Raw genomic sequence first — 13,122 nt, forward strand, 5'->3', positions numbered from 1 at the left:
CATCACTTCTAAGGATCAAACTCTTAGCAGAGGGCATTGTCTTCTCAGGCAGCTGTAGCAGAAAGCTTTCCTCTCTCTTTGCACATATGTTTCAGGTGAAGAGTTATATTTCCATATTTTTAGACACAGCTATATGATTTGATATAAGAAGTTTATTTTGCTATTCATTAAAGTATGGTGGGGAATTAAGGCCAAGTTCTTGTGAGACTGAAGAGGGAGTCGGCTGAGAGTTAAAAATCTGCATGACACAAATAGATGCTCCTCCCTGCTTCAGCAAGGCTCTATATGGGACAAGTTTTTCTCAGATCTTCATCCAGGTACAAATCCAAACAGCAGAATGATCTTCCCCATGGGAAATTGTTAGTGAAAACCAAGCACTGGGAGTGAATGTATAACTGCTGCATTTCAAAGGGAAGACTTCCCTTTGAAAACAGGGAAAGTAAACCTGAGGCTTGATGAACAGAAACCAGCATAAATAACATTAAGTACTTGGACTCTGTTACCTAGTTTGTGGCATCTCATTTGATTCGCTACAGCAGTCTGGAGGAAAAACAAACCATAGTTTTACATTGACAGAGCCCTGTAGGTTAGACACACTCTGGTTGGATATTGCTGCAGAGTCACATTCTTGTGGTCTGGGAGCAGAGCAATATCTCTGATCTGTTTTTTGCCTTGGCTGCCTTTATTCTAATGTGTACACCTGGTACATAAATGTAAACTAGAATAAAATAACCTATGTCTCATTTCCCATGCATAATGGAAATAATCCACTGGGTGGGTCTCATATTCCTTATACCAGTGTTTCACACCAGTGTTACTCTATTGACTTCAGTGGATTTACTCCTGATTCACACCAGCATAAATAAGATTAGAATAAGTCCCTGGAGTCCAAATCTTCCAAACCACTCTAAAGTTCTGACTACTGTTGGTATATCTATATTTGGAACTGGAGGTGTAATTTCCAGCTTGAGAATACATATCCACAAGAGCTCTAATTGAGTATCACACTAAAAACAGAAGGGTAGCCATAACGACGTGAGGGGCTAGGCACCCTGAATGCAATCCTGTCCAAGATATTAGGCTATGTCTACATTAAACTGCTAGAGTTGCACAGCGGCAGTGATGCATCTGTGCCGCTGTAGCACTTCAGTGTAGACATCACTACTGCGACGGAAGCGGTTTTCCTGTCTCTGTAGTTAATCCACCTCCTCAACAGGCTAGGTCAATGGAAGAATTATTCTGTCAGCCTAGCGCTGCCTACACCGGGCGTTAGGTCTGCATAATTACTATCTCTAGAAATCCCTATCACGAGTGCAATGTATTAATAGCAGTACTATTACAAGTATCATTTCCTCTCAGAACTTCATGTTGTGTGTCTTTACTGATAGTGCTGCATGCTGTGGCAAGTGTTAGGCATTACAACATCTGTGTTCACTGATAAACAGTACAGGAGCAATTGCACATTGCATCAGTAAAGCATAAAGACAATGTGTAAGGGAGACTCAACTTATCTAAAACAGCTATCTGGAGAAGGAAGAAGAGACCAGAAAGAGCCCAGGGTTCCTACTAAATATTTAAAACTTTTCTTGATACTTTGTAAAACATCTGGAAATGTTTAGGCCAGACCTAGCCATTAAAACCCAGCAACCCCACATCCATCTTGTGCAGAAGCCAACTGCTGCTTGGAGCTTTATGCAACCTTTTGCAGATTTCTATGGCACAAGAAACAGTCATAGCTTTTGGTGGACTGGGGCTGAAGAATTATGTTGGATTCATAAAAGAACTCAGGCCAAAAGTTAGAATCCTAAATCCATATTTGAATACCTAAATGACCAAATCTGATGATTTCTAGGGCACACGGAAAGGGCCATTTATTTTCCCCATGCATGTGAAAATGATGGAAGGGAATAAGTGCAAATGTGGAGGTGGGAAATTGTTCGAGGGGGAGGAGGATTTGTAGTGGGTTATCTTAAATTGCTACATTTAGTGTGCAAATTTAAATTATGTCCTGGGTGCCTAGAGGATATGGTTGATTCCGTTTAAGTTTATAAATAAATTCATATTAGGCATCTAAATAAAAAATTAAAGTAACTATTATTTAGGTGCCTAAATGTGGATATAGAAACCTAACTTTCAGTGTCCAGGTTTTGGCATTTTGGCCCTTGTCTTTTATGTATTTTTGACTGCTATGTATACTCAACATCACTCTTCAATTATTAAATATTAAAGGTGATAATTCATTGTAAAAAACTGGGGTTTCCCCCCATCAGAAATGGCTGCTTCACTTTTCCTAATCACAGAGCTCAGAAAGTTCTAGAAGAAGGTTCTACAGCTCTCATCTGGAGAGGAGGCTTCTTCAGGGGAGAGCAAGACATTGAGTAATCAGTGGACAAATTTAAGACAGTTAACTTGAATATCTTGAGGCTAACTGAATTTAGATCATAACCAATGCCTAGGTTAGCAAAGAAAGTTAAGCAGAGCACTTGACAGGTCAGCATGGGGCATTTCTTGCATACAATACAAAACCCTCTCATCTTCATACACAGGGGTCTAATGTAGATGTATTTCTACAGAAATGCTGCACAGCTTGGAACTTGTACTTTTTGTGATGCTTCATGTCCACAACGTCCACATGTCCATAACCACCTCTAGATCCCATCTACTTCTCAAAGGCTTTGGAAAACAGATGGGACTTGCAGAATGCTAGGAAAGTCATTAAACTTGGTCTCTGTCAGACCAAACTAGGAAGCATGTGATAGAAGCAAAGGATTCTCCTTGAAAATGCCTGGTCAGCAGCATACTCCCAGGCCTATCTACCTTGGGGATTTGCCCTGATTGCAGCCATCCCTGGCCAGCCACCAGAACAGCTGCACTGGAGTAAACCCTTAAAGCAGATATGCTAAATTGCAGTTTACTTCTGTGCAGTTTACCCCTTCTTGAAACTGGAATTAGTGCCAATACAACTTACACTGTTGGCTGGTCACTGGTGGATGAAACTGGGGCTAATTCCCAGTGCAGATGTTCCCCCAGTTATCCAAAAGAACTGTATGCTGGAACACCTCAGGTGTGCTTAACTGGATGTGGTCTCCAATATATGCACAACCCAAACCATTGATGGCTTGAAAGGGCAAGAACAACACTTTGGATATCCTCCTGGAAATGAGCTCCAAACCAGTGCAGATCTTGAAGCACAGGTGAGAGGTGTTCCCTTAATGAAGACTGCTAATCAAATAGGTCACTTCCTTAGCTGAAGCCTCTTAATGATGTTAAGATGTAGTCCATGTAGAGTGCAGTGCAGTAGTCCAATGTTAAGGTGGCAATAGCATGGCTAGATACAATAACATCCACATTTAAAAAAAGAAGTCACAACCTAGATGGAAGACAGTGTGGTCTAGTGGACAGGATTCTAGTGGACTAGGATTCTGAAGATCCTAATTTTATTGCTGGCCTTGTCATTGGTCTCCTGGGTAAACTTGGGCAAGCCATGTCACCTCTCTGTGCCTAAGTCTCCCCATCTGTGTTTATCTCCTTCATAAAGCATTTTGAGATCTACTGATGAAAAGTGCTATATAAGAGCTAGGTAACATTGTTCTTACTAGGGTTGGACACAAATGGATGAAAATATTCTTGGCCACTGCTGCAACCTCCAGAAGCAGCTGTGGAATCTAACAAGATGCCTAGGCAGTGAATCTATGTCAGAAACACTAGGCACTTTCCCTAAACCAAGACAGCTGAAATTGCCTCTGCCTCTCTCCTAATATCTTCCCACAGCCTACATGCATTATTCCAGTCTTGTCTCAGCTGGCTAGTTCTTGAGCAAGCTTCAGTCTGTTAGGAACTGGGTAAATCATTCATCTGCACCTACTGAGCTGGTGAGAATGGATATATAAAGCTGGGTGGTATCAGAATACTGACTACAGCCCATTTCCTCATTAAACTTTCTATTGACCCTATATACGTGGTTGTTGGGTATAGTGTGCAGGTACTGGGCAGTTGGTGGCCTGTGATATACAGGAGCTCTGACTAGATGACCTGGTGGTCCTTTCTTGCCTTAAACTCTATGAGTCTATGACATGCTGAATAGCAGGGATGGAACCAAGGATGCAAATGAGACACAGTGGAGGTATTCAGATCTGAATCTATATGAGACTTGGGCTAGGAAATGGCTGAATCAGAGACAGGTTTTGAAATCTCACAAGCTGTTTGACCTGCCTTTTTTTAAAAAAAACCAAAAAAACAAAAAAAAAACCAAACAAACAACAGAACCAGAAGACAGGCCCCATTTGGTCTGGGATCTGATTCAGAACCAAAATCCAAAAAGATATGGTTTGGATCTGAGGAATTAGTACACTCACCATTCCCTAATATTTAAAGGAATTCACATGTGAAGGTCTGGTTTTGGCCCATCTCAAAATATAAAGGATATAAAATAAATCATCCTTCACTGCATGCAACTGTAATGGCTGTATCATGATGAACTGAGATTTGTCCTTTGCTGTCTTTGTATTCACTTCATTAACTGCTAGAAACACTGAAATGAAGTGTTGTGCTTCATCTTCCCCACAGCATTTAAGATTTCATTCATAGTACAGTCATACCTCGGAAGGGATGTTATTTTCCCCCATTTCTCTATACAGAAGCGCCGTAGCCCATTGCTTCCTCGAAGGGCTGCAAAGCCTTCATATGGCACACTAGACGTTCCAGTGACAAACTGCAGTAACCGTAATCTCTGTTCATTGTTAAATCTCTCCACTGCTGCCCAGAACCACCGTATTACAATATGCCCATCATGGTAACCTGAGAGAGAGATTAGAAACATACATGTTAAGTGGGAACTGGATCTGATGATGTACGATTTTAATACATTTCCACAAAAAGAAATATGAGCTAATAGCTTATCTTGTTACAAAACTTCTGCTAAAAGACTGATCTGATGATTGATGAGCTATGTCTTAGCCCACTTGTCTTCCCACCTCCGGATAACTTAATATAGCTAACTCATTTGAAATGATAAAATTCCATGTATAGCAAAACTCACATTTATAACTCATGTAAACAGTCATTTCCCAGACATTTGGGCAAATATTATGGTTATCCATGTGCAATATAAATTACTAATATTGATATTCTATATGGTTCCTGACAGCTTTATGGAAAAGCTTAAATTTCCGATTTCCAAATACAATCAAGGCTGTAAAACTGGATAAACTGTTACATCTACAGCAGATAACGTTCAATAGTGTTTCATTAACACAATGTAATAAGAGTGGTAAAGAAATCAAATCAAATCAATGGTCCAGATAGCACAGGAAGCTAATACAGGAAGGTGCTGGCCTAGCTCCTTGCATCCTAGATATGAATCACTGTAAGAGGCCATGCCCTCTTCATGGCCAGTAACAGTCCCTTTTTGGGCTGGACTCGTCTCCAGCATCTGGAGGGGAATGGCTGCTGAAAGCCCTTCCCTGGCAGACTTTCCACCGCAGGGGCTCTGGGCTTGGATTCATGCTAGTGAAAGCCAGAATAACCCTAGGCTCAATCTGGCTCAATCATCATATCTAAATAAACACCTGCAATAACACTTCCTGCAGAAGAAGTAAACATGAAAACCTTTATAGGGGACCCTTTTTATGGTTAGTAGCTCAGTGCTTCAGCAACAAATAGGTAAGAATTGGTGGTGGGCCGCTAGCAGCCAAAATTCAGGTCTTGAGTTATGGGGCAGGATAGGTCAACTCCACTGAATTTTCTTTTGTGTTGCAGAGCTGAGGAGGACAGCTAATTTGCCCATTACTCAACACCACCTGCACACACTATGCTCATCATTTAAAACAAAATGAGTCCAATCAATGGAGGCAGGGGGGGATTAGTGGTGGTATTGAATGAAGGAGAGAAAGAATTTGACTTGGGGCTTTAATTTAGACCTGCATTTCGCTGAGTGTAACTGGGAGCAGAATTGGGCTGTGTTGGCCCTACTGAAATCAATAGGAATGTTGCCATTTTCTCAATAGGGCCAGAGCCTTCAATATAAATAAAGCATAGGCTAAATTCTGCAGTCTCTACTCAATCCTTACTCAGCTAAAACTCCCATTAAGACAAGGGAATTTTGTCTGAGTAAGATCTGAGTAGAAACTGCAAGACTTTTCTAGTATTAACATGTCTATTGGCCAGATCATGAGGTCTTTATTTAGTTTTCACTAATTCCTTCTTGAGAGAAAATTCAATGGGAGTTCTCCTTGGGAAAAAATAGAGCAAACACTGAGTACACATCTCAGGATGTGGCCTGATAATAATTAAGACCTTAGTAAGTATGAGTAGATAGTTTACCTCCACGATATTCTGTGTTGTTACACCAGTCATTGAGGTCTATTTCTGCAGTGCCAGCAATCACCAGCTCTAGTTCTCTGGCATCAAAAATGGAGACAAGCCTGGAGTCTACAACCTGAAATACAAACCATTCTTGAGCCCACTCTGGGACTGGAGGTACAGTAGATGCATTGTCTCAGAAAAACCCGGTCATGGCTCTGATGATTAGCTGCCTACTGTGGCTAGGAGTGCATGTCAGCAATTAGCTTCCAATCACCTGCTGATAAATCAGTTGCTCTTCTTTTGTGAGTTTGCTGAGAATTTTAATTGTAAACAATGCTGACCTATGAGAAGATTTGATCAGAATGGAACAACAGAAAGAAAAGGAAATAGTTCATACACAGGACTTCTGCCTACTGCTTCACTTCTGAGAAGTGACATTAATGATCAACCGTGTATTAGATTTGCAAAACGTAGGGCTTATTTTTCTATATTATTTTTAGTTTGCATCAGAATTTGGTTACAAGATAGCAGCCTAAGTACTTCATGCTTCAGCTATATCTTCTTCATTGTATTAAAAGTAACCTTTCACAAACTGTACAGTACTCACATGAACATGGAATATAGAGACAAATATACATGAATTCTGCCACAATGCAACTCTTGGAGCCAGGTCCTCAGCTGATGTAAATTGGCATAGCTCCAGTGATTTCAATGGAGAAACACCCATTAACACTAGCTTGGGATCCTGCATTTTATATAGTAGGATTAGCCACAGTTTATATAGTATGGAATGCTGGATGTCAAACCATCCTGTGATGACTTCCTAAGGGTATAGTATGTCTGACTATCTCAGGAGAGTTCTTCTCCTCAACCATGTGTTCATTCTGTACTTCCTCACGCTCCAAACCCCAACAGAAGAAGAAAAACTGGAACCCACATTTCACTACAGTCTTCTATACAACACCTTTCAAAAAGCCTTTATTGCTTATAACAGCCACTAGTGGCTGGGGGTCAGATTTTCAAAGGCACTTAGGTGCCTAATGATGTAGATACATGCCTAGGGGCATTTTCAAATGCACCCTGACAGCTTAGGAACCTAACTTCCATTGGAAACAATGGGAATTAGGCACCTAAACTGCTTAGGGCATTTTGAAAATCCCAAACTGATCTGCATCATTAGAAGCCTGAATACCTTTGAAAATCTGGACTGAGGAGTCTTATAGTCAACAATGGCCTATGCTTAATATTGATTTGAAAATGGAACAAACCTAAAAACTGAATAACCCTAACCAGAAGAAAAATAATTTTACAATTCTGTATACAGGACTTGATTCTCCTCTTGTCTGCACTCGTTTTATCCAATGAATTTGGATTCATATCAGGGTAAGTGAGAAAAGAATCAGGCTCACTGTGCTTTATAGACTGACTTTTTTTTTTATAGTTACCAAAGCCAACACCAACAGTTAATATTGTTTTACCTCATAACTCAACAGACTCAGCCTCCTACCCAGTACAGCATATGACATGCACAAGGAAAGTGAAATATGGTTTGACAGGACATATCCTGTCCAAACATGTCACAAATTCTTATTCTATTTGAATGAAAGGAGTCTTCTGCTGGGTATAGCTACTTAGCATAATGTCACAGCAATTTATTTTATTTCCTTGCTTTTGATCTTCCAGTGCTCTGTGCCTCTGATTGGCAGGCACGAGTGTGGTATTTTCTAGAAGTGGTGGGAATGGCAAGACTCTGGGAATTGACTATATTCTGTAGTCTGAGCAGATACAAGATTTGACCCTGAAAGACTTATAGGGCATACAGCAGGATGCAAAAGGTTGTGCAAGCAGGAGCCTCATGTGGGTGCAAATAAGATTAAGTGCTAGGCATGGTCTTTTGCACCAGTAGTAATAAGCCTACCCAGAGTTCCCCCCCTTACTTGCAAGTGTGCATGGTGAAAAAGTGGCAGTATGTGCAGGTGTCTGAGGGAACAAGGGCCTAAGTGTAGTCCTCATCTTACCAATGCAGTGCTTAGCTATGTGCAGCTTTCTCTGCTTTACTTTTGCTATGAGACAGGAGTACTGTCGTGGCTGGACAGCCGTAATCTCATTAATGCAGGTCAGGTTTACCTGTGCTTCCTCTTCCATTCATCACTCTTTATCTCGCACTTATACAGACAGTACTCTTCACCAGAACTGTGCAGGATCAAGTTCACATTCAGCTACCTTCTCTCTCAATCACTAAAACTGAACACAGCATCTCCTACTGCCCCTGCCCCTGCCCCTACCTACTAAGGTTTTGAGAATTCCATTCATTTCTAAACTTATCTTCCTAGCCACATCAGAGTGTGTTGATGAGTTATTGTCACTATTCAGATCATGAATGGTGGATGGCGTGAGCAACTTTGTTACTTACTTCATAGAAGCCACGGACTAGAGCCTCTGTTTGCTGAACCACTCCTCGTTCCACACGCCACTTTACCATTCTCTCAATGTACTCCTTCTTGTTCTTTTCTGTCACCTGTGTATTTGAACCCCCAGATTTCAGCTCTCGTTCTGTCACCTATCAAACAGAAATAAATATTGGGGTAGCAATACAGAGATCACCATGTGTTTCAAAATTCAAGTCAGGCTTTGCAAAATGGTGCAGCACAAACAAAGTTTCTGCATTCCTATCAGTGCATCCCATCATTACAAATCACCCTGGTTTGGTCTCTCCCCCATTCCCATAAGAAAAATAAAAGTTATTAGAAGGGGAAAAAAACATGTTCCAAACAGCATACAAAGATAATGATTCAGATTCTCTGATTCACTGACATCACACTTGATGAAGTGGGGCACACACATCAAGGCACCATGATTTTCTCTGCTCAGCCCATTTCCAGCACAGTCTACAGCAGCCTTGGAAATGCTCCAACTTCTTGTGCCGGCTTGCAGTGGTACCCGAGGAACCACTAACCATAACCAAAACACAGCACACTTTCACCACTCTTGTTCATCCTGCCCTTCCCACCAAGAGCTGCAGGGAGGGTGACTTAGGAGTCAGCCAGGCCAGCTCTATGCCTGCTGCAAGTTCCTAACCAGTGCAAAGGGAACAGGCCTGGACAGAGAATCTGCCCCAGTATTGGGGAAGTCAGATAATCTCACAGAGGAAATGCAATTGGTGGTTAACTGTTGGTTCAAAAACTTACCTGTTTTATTTGAAAAGTTTTACTCTCACGTGACATGCAACTGTAGGCAATAATTGTTACTGTGAGTAATGCTAAGTGGAAATATATATATCAATAGCTTCAGAATTTCATAACATCTTAAGGGTTAGTTTTAGTTGATTTGATTGCTGAAATTTCAGACAGATGAGAAGTGATTAGAAGGAATCAATTTAGGAACCTATACAGTGAGCATAGGATCTTTGACAGATGTGGCAAAAAATCATCTACTTTGTAATTAAACTAATTTCACATTCAATCTAATGGATTACAAAAAATTAAGAACAATTAAAGGTTTATCTGCATGAACATTTAGTTTGTGGAAAACTGGAATGTAAATCTACCTTCTGCTAGTCTGCTGCAGACTAACTGCTGATGCACATTAACACTTCATTAATGCACTCTGAACTAGTCTCATTCAGGCATGTGGCAATTCTCCAAAAAGGGCCATATTTTTGGAGTTTAATGTACCCAACCTACATTCCCCTCACATCATATATCTTTTCATAGTTTATTTCATGTTCATTTAAATGAGGTATCCTGTGGAGCTGTAGGCGAGCTGAGACAATGGTACCCAAAATGAGAAAGTGTTATTTTTTGCACAATTCCAGAACCACTGCAACATGACTACAACTACAGTTTTTACTGTTTAAGTTAATTTCAACACCTTAATGTGGTGTTTATTAGTCAAACACCAATGTATTACTAAATGATAATGTATTAAAATGAAAATGTATTTATTGGTTTTGAATGGGCAAGTATTTTTTTTAACAGAAAAGATGAAGCCGTTTAGCATGTGGCAACAACGGCAAATATCAACATATGGCAATATACTGACATGAAATGTATTCACAACACATATTCTTAATGGTCAAAGTATGTCACAAGTGGTTATAATAGTTTTCTATATTTTCAGATGAAATTTGCTGACCAGATGAGTCTCATACTGAAGGTTGTGCACCAGTAGCAGTAGATTGCCTGCCTATAGTTTGTACCACTTAGTGGATAGATATAAATGTATGTGATTTCCTAATGTAACGTTTCTCCATTTGTAAGCATTTGTACATACAATGTAGCATACAGTTTGCATACATAGGCAATTAATTGGTAATTACTTATGTATGCTGTACTAGTCTTTCAAATATTCTAGCAACTAGCTTTTTAATTCAGTGACTTATGCACAGGTCAGTATTAGTGTTAGAGATGACAATACACGGTTTCATATTGGGCTTCAATCAAAGTGCTGTAAAAATGGCAATTTTGATACTAATTTATAGATTTAATTTATATCTAATTTAGCATAAGTCTGTATACTTGTACAAAATGAAAAATGGTGGTGGGGGTAATGCTAACAATATAACTTAAGGAATTTTACCTCTACAGGGAAGTTACAGTATATGAAGACTGTGGAGACTGAATTGCATAGTGGCGTCTGCAGCACCACATGCACTGCCCCCCCACGTGGATAAAGAGGCAGCCTACGGAGGTTGACTCAGCAGCACGAGCCGCATGTACCTGTCTCCTTATAAGGAAATGAAGTGACCCCACCTGCTGGTGCGTGGTCAGCAACTGCCCAGGATAATTGTAATCACCTGGTTGGCTGGTTCATACCTGCCTGTGAAATCAGGAGCACCTGGTTGGCTAAACTCCAAGCCATAACCTTAGAAGGTCATGCAGCAAATAGCAACCAATGGGGCTTAGCCTCTGCTGACCAGGGGAAACTATAAAAGTTCAAACCCAGGTAGCAGAGGGAGAGAGGAATTGAATCCACCCGGCATCCTGCATATCTCCTGGTTGTGTCGGCTCGGCGGGCTGACGCATCTTCCCTAGCCCGCTTCACTGTGAACTGATCACTCACAGTGGCTCTCTCCCATCTGCAGTATCTAAAGCAAACGGCAACTGAATCTGGCCAGCATGATATACCTGTATATAATGTTTGTGAGTATGGATTAACTGTTTTCTGTTGTGTTTGTCTTGTAACTTCTTTGGGGAACTCCAAAACCGGGCACCCTAGTGTCACATGCTGGCAGCCATGCGTTGATCCAGGAGAGATCACAAAATGCTAAAGTCTTGGGTGGCACATTTTGTCCTTTCGTGCACGGAGTTCTCCTGCCCTTTGCTATCACTGTTTGCTGTGTAATTGCTTGCTGTGAAACTGTTTATTATAGAAATAGAACTGTTTTATTATAAGGATAGGATTGTTTATTGTAAAATAAAGGGTTTATTGATTAAGCAAACCCCCAGAATCATCACTGTCTCGCTTAACCCCCCGTATCCCAAACCGAATCTATCAGAGAGTTTTTCTCTCCGTTTCCACAAAGACATGGAGGATACAAGCCCCTTAAAGCTTACATCAAAGAGAAAAAGATTCTTCACAAACTTTGAAAAATGTGTTGTCAAGGAAAGAAAAGAAAAAGCAAAACTATCAAAAGCCACCACTGCTGGACAGAATTCTGTGAGGATGGTAGCAGAAGTCACGAGAGATTAACTGTATTGGTGGCTACTGAATGAGTTTTCTAGTTTAGATGATGTGCCACCAATACTTTGTCACAGGGGTTGCTTTCGAAATACACAAGCAAGTCAAATTTGGCACGTCAGAGTTTTACTGAACCCAGGGAAGAAAACAGACTCTGAATCTGATCAGAGAGCATCATGTTCATCTGCTTCTATAGCTACCAGATCAAGCATGTCCTCCAGTGATTGATCCTGTTGCATTGTTTGTTTGAGAAAAACACACAAGAAAGACAAGAAACTTAATAAAACAGGAATATGTGCGAGAGCAACAAATCTAAGGGAGCAGCATTTCAAAGAGATGATCACATGTTGTGCAGAATATCTGTAGAAGACTTGATTGCTAAGGATGCAGTTTGTCACTCAACGTGCCTTTCTTCCTCTTTGAGTAAAAAGAATCTTAAAGCAAAACCATCTAATTTCACTGCAACAATACAGTCACATTATGACATTGTATTTTATCAGCTGATAGAAGAGATAAACAATGATCTTAAGTACAACAGGAAGGCTCTTCTCCTGTCCAACCTGCTACAAAGATATAAAGCCCTACTTCCCTCAGATGTAGAAACTGCAAGCTATTCCAGGAGCAAATTACAGGCAAGATTAGAAAAACACTATGGTTCTGCAATTTAATTCCATGCCCAGCACGGACAAGGCAAGTCTACTATTGTTCTATGCAGCACAACAACATTAGCTGATGCTATCCAAACTGCTAGTGATCTGAAGCAGGAATTTAACACAACAAATGTTTTTTGGATGTTCGTCTGGCGAGTGAGCCTGATGAATAGTTTTCAAATGAACACGTGATTTTGTATAATGCTGCTTCAATTCTTTAGCCTGAAATAGTCAAAATGAAAGCCTCAGAATGTTATCCATAGTTCAGGTGTTTGTAGTTTACCGAGGGTAGCTACTTTTGTGCCCTATTTGGTGCAGGAGTTTGTCCTTTGGATGGTAGATAAAGAGGCATATAATTCAAGCCGGCAATAATATCCTCCTTCAGAAGACATTCAAAGAAGGTGTCTCTCAGTTGCAGAGTGCATAGTATTTAACAGTTCCAAAATGATCATACCACTGCACATAGGCCTTGCTGCACAGCTAACCCTGT

General features: G+C 40.6%; 1 protein-coding gene across 1 annotated transcript in view; it reads right to left on the bottom strand.

Moving 5' to 3' along the window:
• Window positions 1-13,122, bottom strand: part of HECW1 (HECT, C2 and WW domain containing E3 ubiquitin protein ligase 1) — a 350,139-nt gene that overhangs the window by 5,685 nt on the left and 331,332 nt on the right. The window contains exons 26-28 of the mRNA XM_067550377.1: window positions 8,717-8,863; window positions 6,322-6,436; window positions 4,599-4,797 (exon numbers count right to left, since the gene is read on the bottom strand). Of these exons, the coding sequence (XP_067406478.1) occupies window positions 4,599-4,797; window positions 6,322-6,436; window positions 8,717-8,863 (461 nt within the window). The remainder of the gene's footprint in view (window positions 1-4,598; window positions 4,798-6,321; window positions 6,437-8,716; window positions 8,864-13,122) is intronic.

This window comes from Emydura macquarii, unplaced genomic scaffold (genome assembly GCF_026122565.2).
Source record: "Emydura macquarii macquarii isolate MOO-44397 ecotype Brisbane River unplaced genomic scaffold, CSIRO-AGI_Emac_v2 contig_1263, whole genome shotgun sequence".
NCBI classification, from domain to species: domain Eukaryota; kingdom Metazoa; phylum Chordata; order Testudines; family Chelidae; genus Emydura; species Emydura macquarii.